This window comes from Barbus barbus (assembly GCF_936440315.1).
Source record: "Barbus barbus genome assembly, chromosome: 15".
Taxonomy (NCBI): domain Eukaryota; kingdom Metazoa; phylum Chordata; class Actinopteri; order Cypriniformes; family Cyprinidae; genus Barbus; species Barbus barbus.
This window is the reverse complement of record NC_136743.1, coordinates 25049581-25073314: the sequence shown is the minus strand read 5'-3', so window position 1 is coordinate 25073314 and position 23734 is coordinate 25049581. Positions and strand designations below refer to the sequence as shown.

At 39.8% G+C, this 23734-nt stretch overlaps 2 protein-coding genes across 5 annotated transcripts in view; one reads left to right on the top strand and one right to left on the bottom strand.

Moving 5' to 3' along the window:
* Positions 1–8634: 8634 nt before the first annotated feature.
* Positions 8635–10650, top strand: LOC306881637 (protein NCBP2AS2-like). Its single transcript, XM_079435815.1, has 2 exons — positions 8635–8688; positions 8774–10650. Exon 2 carries the CDS (start codon positions 8781–8783, stop codon positions 9081–9083), a length of 303 nt encoding a protein of 100 aa, XP_079291941.1. The 5' UTR covers positions 8635–8688; positions 8774–8780; the 3' UTR covers positions 9084–10650.
* Positions 10526–23734, bottom strand: part of LOC306881632 (discs large homolog 1-like protein) — a 132975-nt gene continuing 119766 nt past the window's right edge. The window contains exons 14-21 of one of the 4 annotated variants that reach the window (XM_079435808.1): positions 22671–22704; positions 19815–19856; positions 18820–18870; positions 18599–18700; positions 17514–17686; positions 17006–17115; positions 16658–16749; positions 11171–12224 (exon numbers count right to left, since the gene is read on the bottom strand). In XM_079435808.1, coding sequence (XP_079291934.1) covers positions 12118–12224; positions 16658–16749; positions 17006–17115; positions 17514–17686; positions 18599–18700; positions 18820–18870; positions 19815–19856; positions 22671–22704 — 711 coding nt within the window. In that variant the 3' untranslated portion in view covers positions 11171–12117. Of the gene's footprint in view, positions 12225–16657; positions 16750–17005; positions 17116–17513; positions 17687–18598; positions 18701–18819; positions 18871–19814; positions 19857–22670; positions 22705–22959; positions 23057–23734 lie in introns of all 4 variants that reach the window. The other 3 variants (XM_079435806.1, XM_079435805.1, XM_079435807.1) reach the window with 3 other exon arrangements.

Below are 23734 nucleotides of genomic sequence, written 5' to 3'. Positions count from 1 at the left end.
TTCCCCTGACCTCAGTACTTCCCGTTATGGCGGTTGCCATTTTGAGTGTGTGGGCTGCACACTGTGCTCCTGAGGCCTCTCCTGTCCACGAGTCTGCTCCAGTGCCTCCAGAGGTGGCGGCTTCCGCTGCAGAACCTCCCGAAGTGGTGGCACCCGTCCCTGAACTCGCTGTCTGCCCTGTCACGGCCACGGAGGCCGTTCCTGACCTCATGGTCTGCCCTGTCACGGCCATGGAGGCCGTTCCTGACGTCACTGTCTACCCTATCACGGCCACGGAGGCTGTTCCTGAACTCACGGTCTGCCTTGTCACGGCCACGGAGGCCGTTCCTGACCTCATGGTCTGCCCTGTCATGGCCATGGAGGCCGTTCCTGAACTTACGGTCTGCCCTGTCACGGCCACGGAGGCCGTTCTTGAACTCACTGTCTGCCCCGTCACGGCCATGGAGACCGTTCCTGAACTCACTGTCTGCCCTGTCACGGCCATGGAGACAGTTTCTGAACTCACTGTCTGCCCTGTCACGGCCATGGAGGCCGTTCCTGAACTCACTGTCTGCCCTGTCACGGCCATGGAGACAGTTTCTGAACTCACTGTCTGCCCTGTCACGGTCATGAAGGCCGCCCCTGAACTCACTGTCTGTCCTGTCACGGCCAAAGAGGCCGTCTGTGAGCTCACGCCCTGTTTTGTCACGGCCAAGGAGGCCGTCTGTGAACTCACGCCCTGTTCTGTCACGGCCAAAGAGGTCGTCTGTGAGCTCACGCCCTGTCCTGTCACGGCTAAAGAGGCCGTCTGTGAGCTCTCGCCCTGTCCTGTCACGGCTAAAGAGGCCGTCTGTGAGCTCACGCCTTATCCTGTCACGGCTAAAGAGGCCGTCTGTGAGCTCACGCCCTGTCCTGTCACGGCTAAAAACGCAGTCTATGAATCCTCGTCCTGCCCTGCCACGCCCCCTGAGATCATGAATGCTCTCCCTGTATTGTCTGTCTCTGCTCTCCCTGTGTTGTCTGTCTCTGTTTCCCCCAGATCTCAGACTCTGCCATGGTTTCCTGCCCAGTCTGCTTCCTGGCGAGGGTCTTCTGCTCAGGTCTGGTGGTCCTCTGCCCCGCCATGGTGGTCTTCTCCTCGAGTCTGGTGGTCGTCTGCTCCGCTGTGGTGGTCTTCTACTCCGGTCTGGTGGGCTCCTGGTCCGTCTACTCCGCCCTGGTGGGCTCTTACCTCGGGTCTGGTGGTCGTCTGCCCCGCCATGGTGGTCTTCTGCTCGGGTCTGGTGGTCGTCTGCTCCGCCGTGGTGGTCTTCTACTCCGGTCTGGTGGGCTCCTGGTCCGTCTACTCCGCCCTGGTGGGCTCTTGCTCGGGTCTGGTGGTCGTCTGCCCCGCCATGGTGGTCTTCTGCTCGGGTCTGGTGGTCGTCTGCTCCGCCGTGGGGGTCTTCTGCTCGGGTCTGGTGGTCGTCTGCTCCGCCGTGGTGGTCTTCTACTCCGGTCTGGTGGTCATCTACTCCGCCCTGGTGGGCTCCTGGTCCGTCTGCTCCGCCCTGGTGGGCTCTTGCTCTGTCCTGGTCTCTGGTTCCGCCTGGGTGTCCTGCTCTGCCGGTTCTGCCTCAGTCCCCGGTCTTCCCACTTCCTCACGGACCTGGCCCTCCATCCCTCCCCCTGTTCCGCCTCCGCTCCACCGCCCTCCTGGACTATATAGGAGCGTCTGGAAGCCGCTCCTTGGGGGGGGGCCATGTCACGAATCCTGACCATGCACTTCCGTTCACTAGCCACCAGAGGTCACTCGTTCACCACATGGACTCATACACAGCTGTTCACAATGATCACGCTCACACCTGAGAACCATCTCGCAATCACCATCACCCAAACACACACTATATAAACCATGGACTTCCTCAGCATCGGGTCCGAGTACTGTTTAGCGTTTATCACTCACCCAGCGATAGCTACTTTACAGAGCCATTGTTATAGTCTAAGTCCTAGTCTTGCCTAGCCTAGCCTGTTTACCTGTGTTTTTGATACCTGCCTTTGTTTCCTGGATTTACCCCTTTGCCTTGCCGTTTGGACTGTGTTCGCTCCCCGTTTGGATTATTGCTCTCGACTCTGGATTATCTCTCTGCCTTGCCCCTTTGGATACTGTTCGCTGATCGTCGACCCACGCTTGCTCCACGGATTGCTCTGTCTTGCCCTTGCCATACCTGTTTGCCACTGTCTGACCCTGCCTGTTTTCTGACCATGATTGGTAATAAAGCTTTGCAAATGGATCCGCACGTCTGACGTCTCGTCAGCCCCGTAACAATTACAGTATTTATTTAAAAAACGTGCCTTAAAAATAATTATCACATCACTGGTAAAGCAGGCTTATACTGATTTTCTCATCCTCCTAATTATATTTATCAATCCTGTTTTTATAATCATTATCATTCAAAAAATGAATAAATTCAGAGCAGGATTAGAATAGAATTCTATTTTAAATAAGACAGGGATATTTTTTTCTACAACAACAACAGTAGTGTTTATAACAGCAAAACCACCATACCCTGTAAACTCAATAACAACAACAACAACAATAATAATATCATTCCAGAGTAATTAAGAGGTGCAAAAAATGTCTTTAATATTTAAACTTAAAATGGTCTTTTCTGTTCTGTGTTTCTTTTTCAAACCTGCGTCATGGCATTTGCTGCTGTATCAATACAGAAGCATCCATTTCGATACACATATCAGCAAGGAGTACAGCCCTATTAAAAGCCGTGTTCCATGTGCCCCTTTTATACTTTGAGCACCTGCCCCTCCAAAGGTCTCTGCACGGCCCTGTATGACTGGGACTGTCATATACATAACATTATGATAGCATAACATTTTCCCTGTGTGTTAACGTCGGTAATTATGACTGTCTGACTTGATTCTTGGTAATGTATTTTGCCCCGCCCCCAAACATATGATTCGACTATCAGTTGAATATCGGCAAGATTCGAAAATTCTGATTCAACTATGAAAATCCTTAGTTGGGGATTAGGGACCCCTAAAATAAATACAGCATAATTATATATTATTTTCATGTATGACAACTTACTTCCTTCACGTTTGGTTTTGATGTCTGGTACTCTGACAAACCACTCTTTCTTAACTAAGCCATAAATAACACTCTTTTTTTTTTTACTGTATGATATGCGGCTAGTTAAAGGCTAGCAGTCAGACTGTTGTCTCTTGTCCTGCATGTGATGCACAGCTGTGGTGGACTCTTTTCAAGGCCTTTGTGTACTGGATATGAGCACCAGACACAGCTGACCTTCAGCTTCAGATACCCGCCATGGCCGCACACCTCAAGTATGAACTTTTCCAACAGCAGCTGAACACACACGTTTTTGCACACAATCCTTTCGCTCGTCTTTCTGGTGAGGCACACACCCAAGGCCTGAAAGGACTTCCTCATTTTCTCAGAAGATCCTGTTATCAGGGTCCCACATGCGGGGGGAGAGGTCTGGCATAAAACGAGAATGAGATCAGAGAGAGAGAGAGAGAGAGTAAAGGAAGATATCTGCTTTGCCCTTCTCTGACCCCTTGATCTGACCACCTCAACTGAAGTTTTCTCAAATTGTAATCTAATCTATTATTTAAACGGCACTAGCAGATGGAGCAAAGAACAATGAAGGTCTGACTAAAAACTATGCTTACATGCTACGAAAATTAAAATTAATTTATGTTGTGGTGCTTTTGTGTCCTTTTTGAAGTTTGAAAGCTCTAGTAATTTCATGAAAAAGAGCCACTGGTACATTCTTCAAAATATTTCTTTTTGTGTTCCACAGAAGAAAGTGAGTGATTAATGACAGGAATTTTAGGGCCTATAAGTGATAAATTAAAGTGTGGGAAGTTCAAGCACATAATTCTTTGACATTAACATCTTAGTCTGTGAAAAAAGATTATGGACTTGAAGAAACAGTGTTGCTCAGTCAGTGTATAATCTGATGGGAGCGATTTCATTAAGCGATATTTTGTTGTTAAGAACATTTCAATTTCTTTATGTTTGGTTTGGTCAGAGGTGAAGCCATATGAGTGTTTCACTCACAGCAGAAAGTGTTATTGTTACAGTAAATGTGAGCCCACAATGACATGCTGTAGCTTCACATGGAGTTCATGGAGTTTAATGGAAAATGCATGTGAGTATGTGAATACAGCATTGTTCAGTGGTAAAATTATTCTTATTTAAAGGTTTTCCTGTTTGGCTGTGGCAGCTAAGTAGGCAGAAGTGCACCTTAAGCATTCAGTCATGTTCAGTCAGTTGATTCAGTCAGTCTTGTTTTTCCTTGCACATGTACACTCGTTTTTACACTGTTGCTTATAATGTTAGGGATTTTAACAAACCCTTAACCCTTTAGCACATAACCCGTCATGCTCAATGCTAACTTAAGCCTTGTTGAGGACAGTGTGGTATTACTTTAGGTGATCAGACTGATATACACTCACCGGCCACTTGTTCACCTGTTCAATTGCTTGATAAGACAAATTGCTAATCAGCCAATCACATGGCAGCAACTCAATGCATTTAGGCATCTAGATGTGGTGAAGACGACTTGCTGAAGTTCAAACCGAGCATCAGAATGGGGAAGAAAGGGGATTTAAGTGACTTGGAACATGGAATGGTTGTTGGTGCCAGACGGGCTAGTCTGAGTATTTCAAAAACTGCTGATCTACTGGGATTTTCACGCACAACCATCTCTAGGGTTTACAGAGAATGGTCCGAAAAAGAGAAAATATCCAGTGAGCGGAAGTTGTGTGGACGAAAATGCCTTGTTGATGTCAGAGGTCAGAGGAGAATGGGCAGACTGGTTAGAGATGATAGAAAGGCAACATTGACTCAAATAACCACTCTTTACAACCAAGGTATGCAGAATACCATCTCTGAACGCACAACACGTCGAACCCTGAAGCAGATGGGCTACAGCAGCAGAAGACCCCACCTGGTGCCGCTCCTGTCAGCTAACAACAGGAAACGGAGGCTACAATTTGCACAGGCTCACCAAAATTGGACAATAGAACATTGGAAAAACGTTGCCTGGTCTGATGAGTCTCGATTTCTGTTGCGACATTCAGATGGTAGGGTCAGAATTTGGCATAAAGAACATGAAAGCATGGATCCATCCTGCCTTGTCTCAACAGTTCAGGCTGGTGGTGGTGGTGTAATGGTGTGGGGGATATTTTCTTGGCACACTTTGGGCCCCTTAGTACCAATTGAGCATCGTTTAAACGCCACAGTCTACCTGAGTATTGTTGCTGACCATGTTCATCTCTTTATGTCTACAGCAGTGCTTCCCAAACCTGTCCTGAAGGACCCCCTGCCCTGCACATTTTGTATGTCTCTCTAATCAGACACACCCAATTTATTTCTTGCAGTCTCTACTAACGACCTGATGAGTGGAATCAGGTGTGTTAGATAAGGGAGACATACAAAAGGTGCAGGGCAGGGGGGCCTCCAGGACAGGTTTGGGAAGCACTGGTCTACAGTATACCAATCTTCTGATGGCTACTTCCAGCAGGATAATGCACCATGTCACAAAGCTCAAATCATCTCAGACTGGTTTCTTGAACATGACAATGAGTTCACTTTACTCAAATGGCCTCCACAGTCACCAGATCTCAATCCAATAGAGCACATTTGGGATGTGGTGGAACGGGGGATTCGCATCATGGATGAGCAGCCAACAAATCTGCAGCAACTGCATGATGCTATCATGTCAATAAGGACCAAAATCTCTGAGGAATGTTTCTAATACCTTGTTGAATCTATGCCATGAAGAATTAAGGCAGTTCTGAAGGCAAAAGGGGGTCCGACCCGGTACTAGCAAGGTGTACCTAATAAAGTGGCCAGTGAGTGTAGTCACTTGTATTTCAAATCTTAAAAGTACATTTAAAAAAAGATTTTTACTCGCAGATAATAAAATATAAAATAAGTAAAGAGAGATACTTTTTATGACTATAAAAAAGGGCACACTGAAAAAAAATATTCATTAAATTTATTAAAAATGTTAAGATAAGTGGTTGCAATCATTTTATTTTAGCTAAATTTGTTTATTTATATGTAGCTAAAATACATTTTTACAACCACTGACCTTAAATTTAGTATCATTTTTTTTTCAGTGCACTTTTCAGTAACGTTAAATACTGCATGGTGTTGCCCTCAGGCTACGGAACGTTTTTCTTATGCCCCATGTTAAGTGCATGTTTTTTTAAATGATTGCAACCAATTAAAATGTTTGAAAAGTATCAAAGAATAGTCCAATAAGATGTAGGCGTCACAATCAAGCACCATTTGAAGGTGGAACATCCTGATGTGACGCATGGTCACAAGAGCACATGGTGTGAGATGAAGGCAAGATTATTTTCTTTAGTAATCTTATTTAAAATGACATGAACTGTACATAAAAAATATGCGTGCGTGTGTGTGTGTGTATGAAGGTGTAGAGAAGACTTTTGTCAGGTTTTATGATTTTTATTTTTATTTTTTTGCATGTTCATAAATTCAGTTTTTCTTTTCATTGTGCAATAAGGGGTAAGGAAGCAGGGGTCCACAGCTCCCATCCCTAACCAGGATTTCCCATTATGTGTGACAAAAAGGGAAGATGCAAGGTTCCTAAGGAACACCAAAAGTGATGTGCAAAAAGTGTAATGTGCACCTCTGTTTCACAGCAGAGAAGAAGTGCTTCTTGAAGTTTAACACGGAGTAAAATCTCATTCAATGATGTACATTATATGACACGACACGCTACATCAGGGCTGGAAAACTTTGGTCCTGGAGGCCCACTGTCCTGCTGAGTTAGCTCCAATCTTAATCAAACACATCAGAACAAGCTAATGAATGTATTTTAAGATCCCTAGAAAGCTACAGACAGGTGTGTTTAATTAGGGTTGGAGGTAACTCTGCAGGACAGCGGCCCTCCAGGACCAGTTTCCCAGCCTCGCACCACCACACAAGCCTACGTCTGAATCAAATTCAATATATCAATGTGTTTTAAGAGTTTTTCCCTTTTCACTTAATGATTTCTTGACATTTTTTGACAGATTTGTGATTTTGAATTGCTCTCTGAACACTGTCTTATGATAAGTGAATGGAGAATTTCCTCTGTAATTCTGTACCATTGTTGCCCTGAGTCAACGAAAAAATATTTTGGGATGGAGGGTGAGGGGTGGTCAAAAAAAATGTTTTATCAATAAAATGTTCCCAAATAAACCAAAATATGATGTGGAATAATTTTTTATCATGTACCATCAAAATGCATGCAGTAGAGGGTTCTTTTAAACTGTTTTAAGAATCATTTATCATGCTTTTAAGTGTACTTATTTGCTGTGCTGACTAACCTAAAAGGCCTTGCAGTATATTCTCCTAAGGCATAGTTATTTCCATAAAAAGTTAAAAGATATTAAAATGTAAAAAAAAATTCAAACGCAAAGTTGAGTTGCAAACACAAATTAAGATTTTTTTTCTTTTTTTGCATTACGCTGTATGGAAAAACTCTTCTTTTGTGCTCCACACAAATCATCTGGTGGATATTTTCATAAAACAAGTGAAAAAAGGCCAAAGCCATTGTAATGCTGTAAGGCATGAAGAGCACTGAGCATGAAGAAAACTGTGAGTGGAATGACTTTTATATAAACAGGTTATAATTTAAGGACAACTGCACAAGAACTGTCATGAGGTGAAAACCTCAAAATAAAGATGGAGGATAAACTCGGCTTCTGTCAAGGCTGAAGAAGTACGTTCCTTAATTTGGCCCACCTCAATGTAAAAAGACACCCCCAAGGATGATGCAATTCCCATTAGAAGTGAAGCACACTTGGACGTGTGTGGGTCGTGCTGACAAGTGTTTCTAGGAGATACACTATCAGCTCTCTACAGACCAAGATCACAAAGACAGCTTTTTTATCAATTAAAGTGTGGTCCTCCAACGCCAAATGAAATGCTCGGTGTTCACAATAATTGTATTGAATGGCTAACATATATATACATATTTATGTATATGTGTGTGTGTGTGTGTGTGTGTGTGAAAAATGGGTTTAAGCCAGTTATTTTAATCTTTTTCTGTAGTGTGTCAGTAGGAAATATCAGTTTACATTTCGAAGCATCTTTGAGATGTTGCCACAATTCTTCTGGATTTAGTCTGTCTCAGTTTGTTCTGTTTCTTCCAGACAGACTGGATGATGATGGGATCAGATCTCTGTGTGGAGCACTGGCTGGTGTCAGATTATTACAATTAATGGCAAAATCAATGTTTGAAAACGCAAACTTATATTTCCTACTGACACATTACAGCAAAAGATAGAAATAACTGACTTAAAACTATATTTAGCTGGTGAAAATACTACAGTTCTAATAATTTGGGCCATCAGTGTATGTAGCCTATGTATGTGTGTAGCCTATGTATGTGTGTAGCCTATGTATTGGCCCATAGTTTTATCGATCAAAGTAGTTCTAATCATTGTAAAGTCAGCATTCACGATACGGTTAAAGTAACGGTGAGATTGAGAGAACGATTAAAATATTGAAGATATTGTTTATAGCACAACCTGCACGGACACGCTTAGAAACTCTTCTTTAAATTAAAATGCATCACTCTCCACGCCTGTAGAGGACACTGTGGTGAGGGCACCGTCGAAAAGACCCGCTCAGTCGCGCGCAGAGTAGTCGATTGGGGACCTTGGAAGGTAATGTATTATTTACCTAAGGAAATATATACCAATTGTAAACCTGATTAATATCAGTGAAATCTAACGTAGATATTTGTGACAGGTTCAAAATGGTGCTGCGACGGATCTTTCATGCTTTGATAAATAACGCTCAAGTGGTGGAGAAGCTCTCGGAGTCTCGAGCTATCAGACGCGCGGCGCAGATCACGGCCTTCGCCATCACTAAAGCACAGATCGCCGGGAAACACGCCTCGACCAAGCTGCTCGGATCCCAGACTGCTCGCCAGATACGCGAGGAGACGTCGACTATGCCCAGGGATGTGGACGAGTTGGGTCGGAGAGCTACTAGACTGCGAGAGACGTTTGTGAAGGAAGTGAGAGACGCCAACAGACAGATAAAAGACAGAAAGTGACTGAATGAGTGAACCTTATATTAATAGATTACGATTCCACCTGTGAATACGAGGACAGCGTTATTAAAGACTTCATTACTGTAAGACTGGGGTTTTATGGCCCTCAGTAAACTGAATTAAATATCACTGTAAATCTAGAATATATGGAAATGATGCTTGACTGCATGTAAGTGCCTTGCGTTTAGTTATGCCACCTTGCTGACAACATTTGAAGCCAGATTATTAAATGAAAACATTTGAAATCTACACAAATTGAGCTCCAGCGTGACTGTACTGCGGATATGACATAACCATCAAGAATATCTGAAGCTTTGTTCAAATCAAAACAGAAATACAAGTAAATGTAGTGCGCTTTAGAGTAAAAGGGTAAACGTGACATTATATCTCACAATGTGACCTTGTTTTAAACGTTCTATGCTCCTCTTTTTTTAGCTCTGAAGCGAAAACGGGTTTCCATAATACATAAAGCATTAAAAAAAATATTGGAAGAATAACTGCATGTGCTGTCAAGGCAATAAATAAGTGGACTGAAACAAAACTATTTGAAACACTTATCTAAACAAGCCAATACCTAAACAACTTCCAAATATTATTTAACTGGACAAGATGCTTTCTATTAGAGTTGATATTTTGTAAAAACAAGCACTGGGACGTTTTACTATGTTTGTTTTACACACAATTACAATCACATGGTTGAAAATACTGTTAATAAAAAAAAATCCAGCCCTAAAATGTAACCATGAGAAAGAAACTATTTTATGAGGTGGCATGAATACATATTATTTGATTTATATGGGTGGGGTGGTTCAAGAAGGTCCACCCCAACTCATAACCATCAGTGGGGAGTGAGCAGATCTCCAACTCTGCTCCTATAGAGCTACTGTCCTGTAGACTTCGGTTCCAACACACGGCTGTAATTTTCAGATTACCTTGATTATCAGGTTCAGGTGCATTTGATTAGAGTTGGAGAGCCCTGAATGAACCATTAATTCAACACAAAATAGTTACAAAATGTCATGAGAGTGTTTTGGAAAATCACCCTCATGTCAATCCAAACCAGTATTACTTGCTCTTATTTGAAAGTAAAATAATTTGAAGAATGTAAGTAACCTAACAGCTTTAATGAGCACTGACTTCCTTTTATACAGCATTCCGTTCTCCAAAAATTCTAAAAATTATCTTTAATGTTCCACAGATGAAAGTAAATCATACAGGTTTGGAATGATATGAGGATGAGCAAAAGACATAATTTTATGTTTTTGAGCCAACTATTCTTTTAAGGTGCCATAAGGCCTCACAAAATAACATCTGTGATATAACATGACAACTTTTCAGAAGTGCACTGATGTGTACAGCTAGACAGAATAATGTGTGCCAATAGCACACCTTATAAAAATCCTTAAGCCCTCCATCTGAAGGAATACTCACACCAGCACTGTGCTGTATGAGAAAGATTTTGTTTTATTTTTCTTGAATTAGCCATTCTCTTGTTCATTTTGATCAATGAAATGAATCAGATCAGTAGGTTATTTACATGTTTCTTTTTTCCAGTCCCAAAATGTCCCCAAAAAGCAGAGGTGGTGAGGTGGTAGAACAAGCAGTCTTAGTATACAAAACAATCATGTCATAGGAAGAGCAGGCAAGACCCCCGGCACGGGTTTAGAAAAAAAGAGTCTCGGTGGAGCTTCTAGCTGGATAACATCAGCCCTGCGCCAAAGCTTCGTCAGCCCTGTGAAGCTCTTCTTCCAGCTTGAGACGGTTTGTGTCTGAGAGGGGGACGGATAGATCGTTCTTCTCCACACAATGACTCTGATGTAGCACACTTGGAGCAGATGATGTTGAAATGGTGGGCAGAGGGGAGGAAGAGGCAGAACTAGCTTCAAATAGCACGTTAATCATGCGCTAGGCTCTGTTTTCTCCGCATTCCCCGCACTGCCCTGCATATTGTCATTTGTTTGAGTTTAGGAAAATAAAGGGTGGTAACAGAAAAAGGGGAAAATATATATTCACACCATTTCATTTTTTTTTCAAATCTCTTGCTCTAATATACATTTTACGATGTCAAGAAAATAACTCCCATCATAATAGTGCTTAAGTAAAGCTCAATATAGACTTTTATTATAACAAAATAGGCAGTTTATGGAGGGTTAAATATCTGTTAAGATCTCATTGTACAATAAATTTCTTCCACATATGCGGTGGCATTTTATTGCCTCTTAAAAATATCAGTTCCTTACAAATAGCAGACTTTCCTAAATGTAAATCAAAGTGTTGAAAACACATACTCTGTGTAAGACACTGATAGTAGACTCCGACATTCTAACAGTGGCGGCACACGTCTCACATCTGTGCAGCGGGACATCATCTAAACACAATGGCTCCATAACGCAGACAATCAGAACGAGGAGAACAATACGCATGCCAGTACAACAGTCAAGGGAGAAGTAAAAGAAGAAAATCAATAACGTGTGGAACATACGGGACTATGGTGGAAATGAACAATGAGAAAAGGGCTGAAGAACACCTGGTCTTAGAAGCTACAACGTGCAAAGTTTTGCTTTTTTGTGTGTTTCTCACCATTTTAATGAATCCGATGCCTGAGACTTGAGCTCCATGTTACCATTTCCACAAAAAACAACAATGGGTAAAATGAAAAGAGACTTGTCAGAAAATCCAGATTGCTGTCTTTGTCCTTACAAAGTAACCTCCCTTAAACATTAAGGAACTGTACCGTTTCCAAACCCCTGGTAAACAGATGCTGGTCTGGCATAGCTTTGCTTTCTGTAAGCATGGAAGCAGTAAAGATCTGAGGAGGTCAGATCATCTTCTCTTGAAATAGCTACTGAGGAACTAGAAGTAGGAGGTGAAGATATAGGACTGAACAGAGACTGAAGTATGCTGGATTAAGGAATTAATCTGTTGAGTGAATTCTGTCAGCTGGAGAAACCCAACTGAGATTACCAAAAAGAAAAAAAAATACAGAATCAATAAATAAACCAGGCAGCGAAAGGGGATGATAAACTCCTGAAGGTGTTCATAGTTTCTCCTTGGACTGTACCCATATGTATGGTCCAGACTGTTCCTCAATTATCTGCTTGACTTGATCGTAGATCTCTTCCAAAGTGTCCCCCTGAACAAGAGCTGCAATGCAGAGATGATCACAGTGAGGAGACAGCGGTGACAAGAATCAAATAATAAACACAAACAACCCAAGATTTGATCTTCTAAATTAGGGTTTACAAATACAAAATATGTTATACTCAGTCTTTCAATCTGCATTGTTTATCCTCATGATCTTTCATTAAAATTCAATTCGTCCAGGCATTTATACTCCTGTTTGACAAGAGTATAAATTAGTGCTGTCAAGTGATTAATCGCATCCAAAATAAAAGTTTTTGTTTACATAATATGTGTACACACTGTGTATATTTATGTATTTATAAATATACACACATGCGTGTATATATTTATAAAAAACCGTTGTTTATATATTAAATATATATATTTATAATATAAATTATATTAATGAAAATATATACATGTAAATTTTCTAAATATATACTGTATGTGTGTGTATTTATATATGCATAATAAATATGCACAGTACACACAAATGTTATGTAAACAAAAACTTTTATTTTGGATGCGATTAATCGTTTGACAGCACTAATATAAATAAGGTAACACACAGTTCAAATTCCCTTAGTCATCCATCACAATGAGTAAAACCAAAAAAATTGTTCTGATGTGCAGCAAAAACGGTGGAGCTTCACAAAATAAAACATGGCTTAAAAGAAAATAGCTAAAGCATTGAATATTCCCATGTTCACCATCAGGGCAATTCACCTTTATTTCCTTAGCACTCTATACAAAAAGATAAACAGGAAATAGCAGAAGCAATTCTGGAAACTTATCTATGGAAACAGTTCACATTCTGCTGTAAAGCAGCTCTAAAAGACAGTACAGTTGTTTTATTATTTAGCTCAAGTCAGTTCAGCTCAAAAACAGTGTGAAATTAAACTACTGTATAGAAATCACCTATAGGCAGTTCTACAAAAATGAATAAGTTCCAATCAACTGGATGTGTTACAAAATCACCCTGGAAATGGATGTGTGTTTATGTTGTCTTAATGCACGTCCACTTAGGATCGTTTGAGTGGTCAAAGATTCTCCAAGGATCTTAGGGTCAGAAAGTCATATATCAATGATTTTCTCTGCTAGAAATCGTATAACGGGATGGATGGTTGGATCAACATCAAAATCAACAGAAAAATGGGTGAGTGAGCAAAAAAGGAAGATTCTGCCATGGTCAAATGAAATTTCTGTGAATATTTTGAATAACAGAGCAAAAGGATAAACATTGCAGATTTTTCACAGCCCTCTTTGCTCATATTTACCAAGTAGCCTGATAATTATGACCACAACTCTCTCTCTCTACAGTATATTTTACATACATATACATATATATATATATATATATATATATATATATATATATATATATATATATATATATATATATATACACACATATACTGTATGTGAAGAGTTAATTTGCAAAAACAGACAACTCAGTTTTTAACAATTCTCAGAAATCATGATTTTTCATTGTGCATTCCGATTAATTTCAATCAAACTGCAGTTGGGTTATTTTGACTATAGGTTAAAAAATAACAACAACAACAAAAAAAGCTAATTACCACAATAAAACCTAACATTAAAAAAACATGATTTTTGAAAATAAACAGAGTTATCTGTTTTTTCAAATAAACTCTTCATATATATATATATATAACTACATTCAATTAGTTTGTGTTTCCTGGGGAAAACCCTAACCTTGTCATTGCTACATACAGTGGTGTGAAAAAGTGTTGGCCCCCTTCCTGATTTTTTATTTTTTTGCATGTTTGTCACACTTTAATGTTTCAGATCATCAAACAAATGTAAATATTAATCAAAGATAACACAAGTAAACACAACATGCAGTTTTTGAATGGAGTTTTTTATTATGAAGGGAAAACAAAATCCAAACCCACATGGCCCTGTGTGAAAAAGTGCTTGCCCCCTGAACCTAATAACTGGTTGGGCCACCCTTAGCAGCAACAACTGCAATCAAGCGTTTGCGATAACTTGCAATGAGTCTGTTACAGCGCTGTGGAGGAATTGTGGCCCACTCATCTTGGCAGAATTGTTGTAATTCAGCCACATTGGAGGGTTTTCGAGCATGAACCGCCTTTTAAGGTCATGCCACAGCATCTCAATAGGATTCAGGTCAGGACTTTGACTAGGCCACTCCAAAATCTTCAGTTTGTTTTTCTTCAGCCATTCAGAGGTGGATTTGCTGGTGTGTTTTGGATCATTGTCCTGCTGCAGAACCCAAGTTCGCTTCAGCTTGAGGTTACGAACAGATGGCCGGACATTGTCCTTCAGGTTTTTTGGTAGACAGCTAAATTCATGGTTCCATTTATCACAGCAAGTCTTCCAGGTCCTGAAGCAGCAAAACAGCCCCAGACCATCACACTACCACCACCATATTTTCCTGTTGGTATGATGTTCTTTTTCTGAAATGCTGTGTTACTTTTACGCCAGATGTAATTGGACACACACCTTCCAAAAAGTTTAGCTTTTGTCTCATCAGTCCACAGAGTATTTTCCCAAATGTCTTGGGGATCATCAAGATGTTTTCTGGCAAAACTGAGACAAGCCTTTATGTTCTTTTTGCTCAGCAGCGGTTCTCGTCTTGGAACTCTGCCATGCAGGCCATTTTTCCCCAGTCTCTTTCTTATGGTGGAGTCATGAACACTGACCCTCTTTTTCACACAGGGCCATGTGGGTTTGGATTTTGTTTTCCCTTCATAAAAAAAACCCTTCATTTAAAAACTGCATGTTGTGTTTACTTGTGTTATCTTTGATTAATATTTAAATTTGTTTGATGATCTGAAACATTAAAGTGTGACAAACATGCAAAAAAACATCAGGAAGGGGGCCAACACTTTTTCACACCACTCTATATAATCAGGGTTTAAAGCAAAAAAAAAATCCTGAGCCTGAACTTTTTTTCCGGGGGCGAGGTGGGCCGGGGCTGGCGGGCAGCACATGCAAAGCATGCAATGACTGTGGCAACTTAAACATTTGAAAGGATACTATGGCATAGTTATTGCTTTCCTTATTCAAACTGATTTTTTTTTTCCGTGAATATATGGTTGACCTGAAGAATGAAAGCTCTATAATACATTTTGAAAATTATGAGCTATATCACCGCTTATCGACACTAGGGGTGTGACAAAGCACTTGAGACAAAATACAGATACTTGGTTCACTAGAATGAGACAATATTTTAATACTATTTTTAAGAAATTTTCAATAAAAAATTTGTCTTTTAATTACAAAAAGTCAAATAATGCAGTTGTAATTTGAAATATTTTAACTAATCTAGGGCTGTAACTAATGATTATTTTGGTAATCATGTAATCTACTGATTATTTTGACAATTGAGTAATCTGATATTTTTTAGTAACACAAACAGGCCTAAGTGAAAACCAGGCTTTTGTATGACTATTTACTATTTATATATAAACTAACGATGAAGCAATAATATAATATCCAAATATAGTAACTGCATAGTTTTACTGAACAACACTGTTAAAATACATAATGTAATATGCCTATACATGTGAACCAAACAAACTTAAGTGCATAATGTATTATAACAAACACCTGCAGAGGGCGCCAACGGCCTGGTTCACTTTACAGTGTGATTTAAATCCATTAAATTGTAATATTTGGCCACATGCAGAAACTTTTATTTTGAAATCTCGATGTACAATAAATGGCATATTTTGAAATAGGTTGATGTATGCATATATAAAGCACCAGGACTCTGTTTTGGCAAAGGTTTATAAATGATTTACGTTACAAATCTAGTGAGATAATGCACACTGTTTTCCAAGATGAATGTTGAGCAATTCAAATTCACAGCATATATAAAGGAAGAGTTTAGCCCCTTTCACCCATAACGTACAGTCTTTACTGGTAAATTACCGGCAAGTTACCATTAAGAGACCGTGTGTGAACAGGACCTTTTCAAAAATCCCGGTAAATATGTTTTGGGAATCATATCGTTCTAATAGAGATGACATGATTACCCTGAGCTGTTTACAAAGCTCCGCTGCTTTCTAGTTTTCCATGTAAATATGCGCTAGATGGACATCTTTGGCCATTGCGCCTTGCAGCTTTTTCAACGTGTCGCGCTTCTCCATTCATAAGGGTTGCGACTCTGCAGGATACTATTATGCGCGTTTCGTGTTTATAAGAGCAAAAAATTCTGATTGGCTAGTAATGTTAGTTTGGTTGAGAGTGAAAGCTGTGCCCCTCTCATACCATTGGTAGGCGAACTCATGGACTCGAAAGTGATATCAACTATATCAAGTTTTTTTTAAATGTAGGATGTTGTTTTTTTTCACAGCCAAACACTGTACACCGGAGACCCGGTCACCGCGCCGGAGAACTTTAAGCCCTGTATAATGTATTGAAAAATCAGAAATGTGATGCCTATATGAGAGCCACAAACAGACCTGTGAAGTGCTCCATGAACTCCTGTTCCAGCTTCATGGCTCTGTCGTATGTCTTCCTGCCTTGTTCCTCTGTCAGTCTTTTATTCATCTCCCTGAGGAGAGAGCAAAAAGCATTACAGCATACTTATATTATAGTGCTCGCAGGGGACAAAAAAAAAAAAAACTTATGTATTAGTGATCCTTGCATACTAAACTATTTTAACTTCTCCCCAAAGAGTTTGACTGGGTACAGTTTATGTAATATGACACAATGGTAAATACGGTACACTGCTCATTGATAGCGTGACATTGTTTTTAATAGACAATGATCTTTGTAAATACTAGTTGGATTCCTTGTCTTTTACTCACATGATGTTCTCCATTGATTTTGGTTTGATGAAAATAGCGACGGGGTAAAGCACAGCAACTTGCAGTCTCTTTATGGCATTGCCTGATACATCTAGAATGCAATGTTTGCCCTGAGGAGAGCAAAGACAGTGTTTCCATACAGTAAGAAATAAGGCTGCATGTTATGCATTAAAGTCCCATGTTGTCAGCAGTTGTGCAGGTGTATCATGCTTATCGTGCCTATTTCTCCTGAAACAATACTTAGCTCCTTTCCTCAATAACACCTTATGTAAACATTGGGTAATGGCATTCAAATCTTTGCCTTGTATGTAATGTTTGTAGACTAAGTGTTTCCCCTAGATTTATGGCTTTTGGGGGGGAAAAATAAAAAAAAATAAAGAAAATAAAATTAACTTAACCTTTAAGGGGGGACGGGGTGCCCCCCTAATATAATGGCAGGGGAAACACTGAGACTTAGTGTTGTTAATACAATTCACTTCTTATGATGAGAAATAAATCTGGATCTCACCTTTTCCGCCACCTCTTTGACAGACTGCACACTGGTTCCATACAGGTGACTGTTGTACTGGCCTGCCTCGATGAACTTGTGCTCCTGTATATCTCTCTCCATCTGCTCTCTGGACACAACAAAGTGGTAGTCTCTCCCGTCCACCTCATAATCTCGCTTCGGCCTTGTTGTATCTGAGACAGAGAGCAGCATATGCTACAGGCTTAATTTCTGTACTAAACTCATGGTTGTAGTAGAATTACTAAATGCAGTTTACAGGTGTTTGACAATACAATACAAATGTATATGTGTATTTAAATGCATAAAGCATTAAATCCTCATAGCTACTGCATCTATGTTTATTCTGCCCTATGACTTTTCCAGTTTTTCAAGATTTACTGAATAAGGATTAGGAGAAGGATTTTTGAAAATATTTTTTTACTCACAATCTCTACCCGATTAAATTTTTCAGAGCTTGTCATAACTAGAAAAATTAATATCTGGATTTGCCTTATCTTTTTAAGTGGCATTTTGCTTTGGCTGCCTGGTTAAGAACCACTGATTTTTTGTAAGCTATAGCTGTCAGTACATGGGATTTCTTCTCTTGTCTACTATCGGCTGTTCAACAAACATGCTTACAAACCTGTTAGTATGAACAGATTAAAAAATATTTGGAACTGTGAATTTTTTTTAAATAAAGAGAACATGGGGTGTTTTCTGTATTCTAAATGCACATTTAATTTAAACCACACCATTAATAGTCTGAGTCTATTATATTTTGGAAGGCACAGCACACACTTACTTTTAATTAAGTAACAGTTATTCACAGTTTAATAACCTCACTAAACCATATAGTCAGATTCATTGCGCAGCCCTATCAAACAGACCCCTGGGAAAAATACAGTGAATTTATATCACTTACTGGAATTATTCATTATTTAAATCTCAAAATAATAAAAGATATTCAACCATGTCAATGCAGCCTTAAATGCCTTTTTATTTGACATGCTTGCAACTACACTGTAATTTTCAATGTAGCAACTGTAATAATGTGTCCCTCCCTCAACATGTTATCTAATCAGTTCATATAGTGCACAGATACTTACGAGGAACACAGGAACCAAATTTGTCAGGGAACTCCGAAATCAGGTCATCGTTTACTCTGTCTTTCATCGGACCCAAGATAATCACTGGTCGTGCATAGTTCACTGTTGAAAGACCATTCATGAAATCAATTACATTTTCCTAAAAAGAATCATTGATGTGACTTATTCAATGAAATCTTATGGGTTAATGTTGCTGATATGGACAATCGTTAGCCTTTTACCTTCCTGCTGACAGACTGGCTCATAAGACAGCACATATTCCTCTTGACCACCTGATATAGGAACACACATACAGTTAAGCTTAGAAAAAAATCTCTTGTACAATTCATCATTTTATGTTATGTTTTATGATATCACATCCAGTCAAGCATATTAAGACCCTGAAATCGATGCAATACTTTCTGCTCATGCATTATTATTAAATGTGTGAAAGAGACAGCAATATGAGATCCACTTGTGGCCACTAGAGGTCCTGTATGCCACACAAATGAATAGTGAACAGCAATGGAGTTCTCCTTCATGGTTAGTATGAGACTGTCATAATGATTAAAGTGGAGCTCTTTCTGTGGATCTCAGTAGTGCGCTATGAGTTAGAGGCGAAAAGCGTTGATCCCACAGATTCAGGTGCCCTTGCGATGTTGCAACGTATAGAATAGTGACACAAAGTGTACCGTACCATGCAGTAGCTGATAATAGCCTGCACTAATGCATAGTCTGTTCTGCTGATCACAGCGGTGTGTAGTATCTGCCCCCCGTGAGACAGTATATATCTTTAGTGCCTTTGATATAGCACCACTGTGACTATGACTGTCTCTGACAGAGAGAGGGCAAGGGCTGGGAAGTGATGGGGGGGGGGGGGGGGGGGGGGGTGCACTGTTGCTATGGAGACTGAGCCAGGGGCTGGCAGAGGGCTCACTGATTGATTTTGGTATTGTATCTGTGTGGCTTCTGGAACATTACCCAGCCTGTCTCACTGCAGTGCAGCTCAGTTGAGGGGGCAGGCATTAAGCAATGTAAGCTCTTGATAAATTCACAACAGCATTGCTCGGTAATTTATTAACATTGGTAATTGATTTATTATGTTGCATTATAAAATGGATTTCCCATACATGTTAATGCATAGCAGAGAGGATAAGAGAGAGAATAGGTGTTAAATATGTGAAAGAAAAGCAGACGAGAAAGACGGATGAAGGGCACAATGGAAGGAAGAACTTACGGTAACTACTCTCACTATCACTGGCATTAGAGGTGACATGCTCTGAAATCATAACAGAGGGGGAATGGATGATGAAAACCAAGAATAGGAGCACACGATGATGCATGAGGTGACTTCAAATAAGCAAGAAATACCAGTCCTGAGTCTCACCATAGTGGAGAAATAGTCACACCACTAAGGGACCTTCTGAGATGAGTTTTGTGGCTTTTAGTCCACATCTGGTAGTTTTGAGGTCATATGCTACTGTGCTCTTAATAGTTGAGTTACGTAGCACAGGTCATAGTAAATAAATAATAATTCCAAATAAGTTACAACTACATAACTTAATTACGGTTTCATTCTGCTTTCTAAAGACTGGTCAGAATTAATGATTAGTCACCATTTTGTTTTCTACTATCAGCCATTGATTCGTGTATCTCTTCAGGTTGTACATCTAAAAGCACTCCAATTAAATGTTAATGTTATAGAACCTAAATATTTTCAGCTAGTTTGCCCTATTTTATTTTTTATTTTATTTAATTTTTGGGATGGTCCAAAAATGAAAATTCTGTTGTCATTTATTTACTTGTTCCAAACCCATAATTTCATTCATCTTTGGAACACAAATTAAGATATTTGTTATATTTTTGTCCATTCTTTCAAAGTCTATGCAACCACAATTTTTCAGCTTCAATAAGTTCATAAAGACACCATAAACGTAATCCATATGAATTTGAATCCAATTAAATTTTGTGACAGAATTGCTTCATATGATTAACAGAATAAAAAAAGAATAAAATAAAAGCCTAAATTAAATCTCTTCATCATACAAAGCTTGTTTGTCTTCATCTCTTCATCTCCATCTGAATTAAATCTCTTCATCTTCCTCTCCAACCCTGCTTTTGGAGTTCAGCTCCAACCCTAATCATATAAACCTTAACCAGGTAATCAAGGTCTTCAAGGTAACTTGAAAATGACAGGCAGTTGTGTTGGAGCAGGGTTGGAACTGAAGTCTGCAGCCAGGGCCGGCCCAGGCTCTGTTGGTGCCCTAGGCGAGACATACTAATAATGTACTAATAACTAATAAGTATTAATATAAGTATTAAATAAATTGTGTATTAAATAAATTTGACTTGTCACCCGAAGAATCATACAAAAATTTAATTACAAATTAAAGTGCAAAAAAATATTATATTTTCAGAATTACAGAACAGTTTCCAAACTGAACACGCCTGGATTTCATTGCAGCAAAGTCATCAATGACTGCATCAAATGACAAATTCTGAGAAACATCATTATTGATTCTGATGACAGCAAGTCCACGAAGACGCTCTTGAGCCATGGTAGACTTCAAGTAGGTTTTAATCAGCTTGAGCTTTGAAAAGATCCTCTCTGCAGCTCAAAAGTTTCAAAAGACATTTAGTGCACTTTTTGGTGAATTAAAAGCAAGCAGTAATGTAACTGAAATTAAAACAACATTACAGAAGCTTAAATTTATTTTAAAGAAAATAAAGTAAAATTAAATAAGCAGTTAACTCGAGCAAAAACGTTCCACAGTGTCAGTGTTGCTAGTTCAGATGTTCTAAAAAGGCTATTTCAAAATACTGCATAAACATCATGGGCTGGTTCAAATATATCTGAATGATAGGTTTAACAATATTGCTCTTTTTTTCTGCTCCTCTTCTTTGCGTTGCTTCCTGTCTTATGCCCCTGATAATTTTCTTTTTCCACAAATTTTTTTAGAAATGATACTTTCAGAGCACATAAATGACAAAACTATTTTAACCGCGTGCGCAATGCATAATTAATGCGTTATGATGTATTATAATTACGTCATGACGCAGAAAGTGTTGTCAAATCTTATGATTTTTCGTTTATGTCAATTTTATTTTATTCGAACATTTTTATTTTAATCAGTTCGATCAGTACTAAAACTGTTAACTGTCAGTGATCATTTTGCTTACTATATGTGTGTAGGAGCGCACGATGGTCACGAGAGAAAAAAAAAAAAACATTTTCGTGCGGCGCCCCCCCCAAGCATTTTGCACCCTAGGCAACTGCCTATGTCGCCTATGCCATGGGCCGGCCCTGTCTGCAGCTTACAGTTGGAGACCCCTGATATAAAGTGACTCTTCAGAAGACTTAGATAAAAAAAAATATATATATTTTTTTTTTGGTCCAGTGATGAAAGTCTTGACATGAGGGTATCTTGACATAAGTCTTTATCTTCCAGCAAAAGAAGACTCATCTTGCATAAACAGATGCATTCAAAGTTTTGTCCAATAATATAATCTCTAGACTGTCCCCTCAATCACACATTAAGAATACAACCTCCAACCAGAAACAGCAAATCGTGGTTTGTTTTCGGCCATGCTCGTATTTTCTTTTCTTTCCCAAACCTAATTTAGTTACAAAGTGTCTTCAATGCTTTTGCCCATATCAGTGTGGTTTTACGGAGTTAACAAAAACTACTGGATGACAGCCACTGTCAATATAAAATATGCCAACCAGAAAAAAACTGCACTTGTCATCCCAATGGCCTTTGTGGCAATTGAGGAGTTAACAGTAAACACAGTAAACTGTAATTAGATAATAGTTTGATCTAGAGTATGATGGCAAATAATTATCAAATTAACATTTTCTCATCAAGAGAAAATAAAATATGTAGGTACTGAGTGAGAGGAGATTCCATAGAGCACAGCGTGACAGTGAGAAAAAACTAAGTTTCACCTCCACCATCAACAGCAGAAACTGAAAACTCTTTGTCTGGTACAATATGAATTATGAGAGCGAGGAATGAAATATGTGAGAGGAAGAGAGATAGCGTGGAGGTCTGGTCCAGAGGTGACCGAGTGGGCATCTACATGGGGAACTTACTCTGGCCTTTGGATAGCATGTCATCTGGGTTGTCCTGTGGATCGGTCAGGAAGGGAGCAACAAGAGAGACAACAACCACAAGAGTATAAGGGTTACTGAGACACTCTAAGGCCTGGTCCAGCCACTGAACACAGCAGGCACCAAGCTGTCTCTGTCCACTGGTGTTGCTATATCTATAGTAGGCGCTGATGTCTGCTGTGTCCAGTGGAGCAGTGCCCACCTCTGTCCGTATGACCTGCTGCCCTATTCTTGCCCAGCATTGAGCTGGAGTGCTGATTTCTGTACTTACGGTCCACATCGTTTGTTTCCTGCTCACTCGCCTCCTTGTTCTTGTAGAAAGGGAACTTGCGGGAAAACAGATTCTTTTTACGCTTGTCATTGAGGGACTGTTGAGGAAGAGAAGGAAAGGGAAGGCAAAAGAAAGGAAGGGGGAGAGGGCTGTCTAATGTCCATATGGAAAAAAATAAAAGATGATAGTTCTCTCTCGACTTTGTGGACCTCTGATGGCTTAATCAAATGCCATTGATACAATTTATAGGTGTTAACTCAATTAATGGAGGATGTCACAAAGTTAGAATTGAATATGAAATGCACGAAGAACTGAAGTGGACAAATAAATGGATTTGAGTCATAGACTCAAAAAACAGCTGGCAGCAGGAAATCTCAAACACAAGAGAAGCAGACGGACAGATTTACATGCAGAGGGTAAGAAGCATTGTGAGTGTGTCAGAAGTATACGGAGGCCTATAACTGCTTTGGTTGTGGCTGCTTTCCTTATCAGCAGCAACATGCAACAAAACAAAAAGTTGGCCTGATTTTCTTTCGTTCAAGGGCAGGTGAATATAGTATGAAATACTTTTGCTGTAGAAACAGCCTGTTTGTAAAATTATTTAAGCATAACTGTATGGCTTTTTTCTTCAGCAGTGATGCAGCACCAAGACTACAGGTGCATTTTCATTCTTATGCAGTGATCAGTTATAAGCCTGGCTGGTTTACACTGCAGCACTATGGATTATTGGCGAGCATTGCAAGGTAGGTAAAAAGAGGAAAGTGTGAGGATGAAG

Bases quoted from the DNA above. Each gene is read 5' to 3' on its own strand.
- LOC306881637 (XM_079435815.1), top strand. From the start codon at position 8,781: ATGGTGCTGCGACGGATCTTTCATGCTTTGATAAATAACGCTCAAGTG.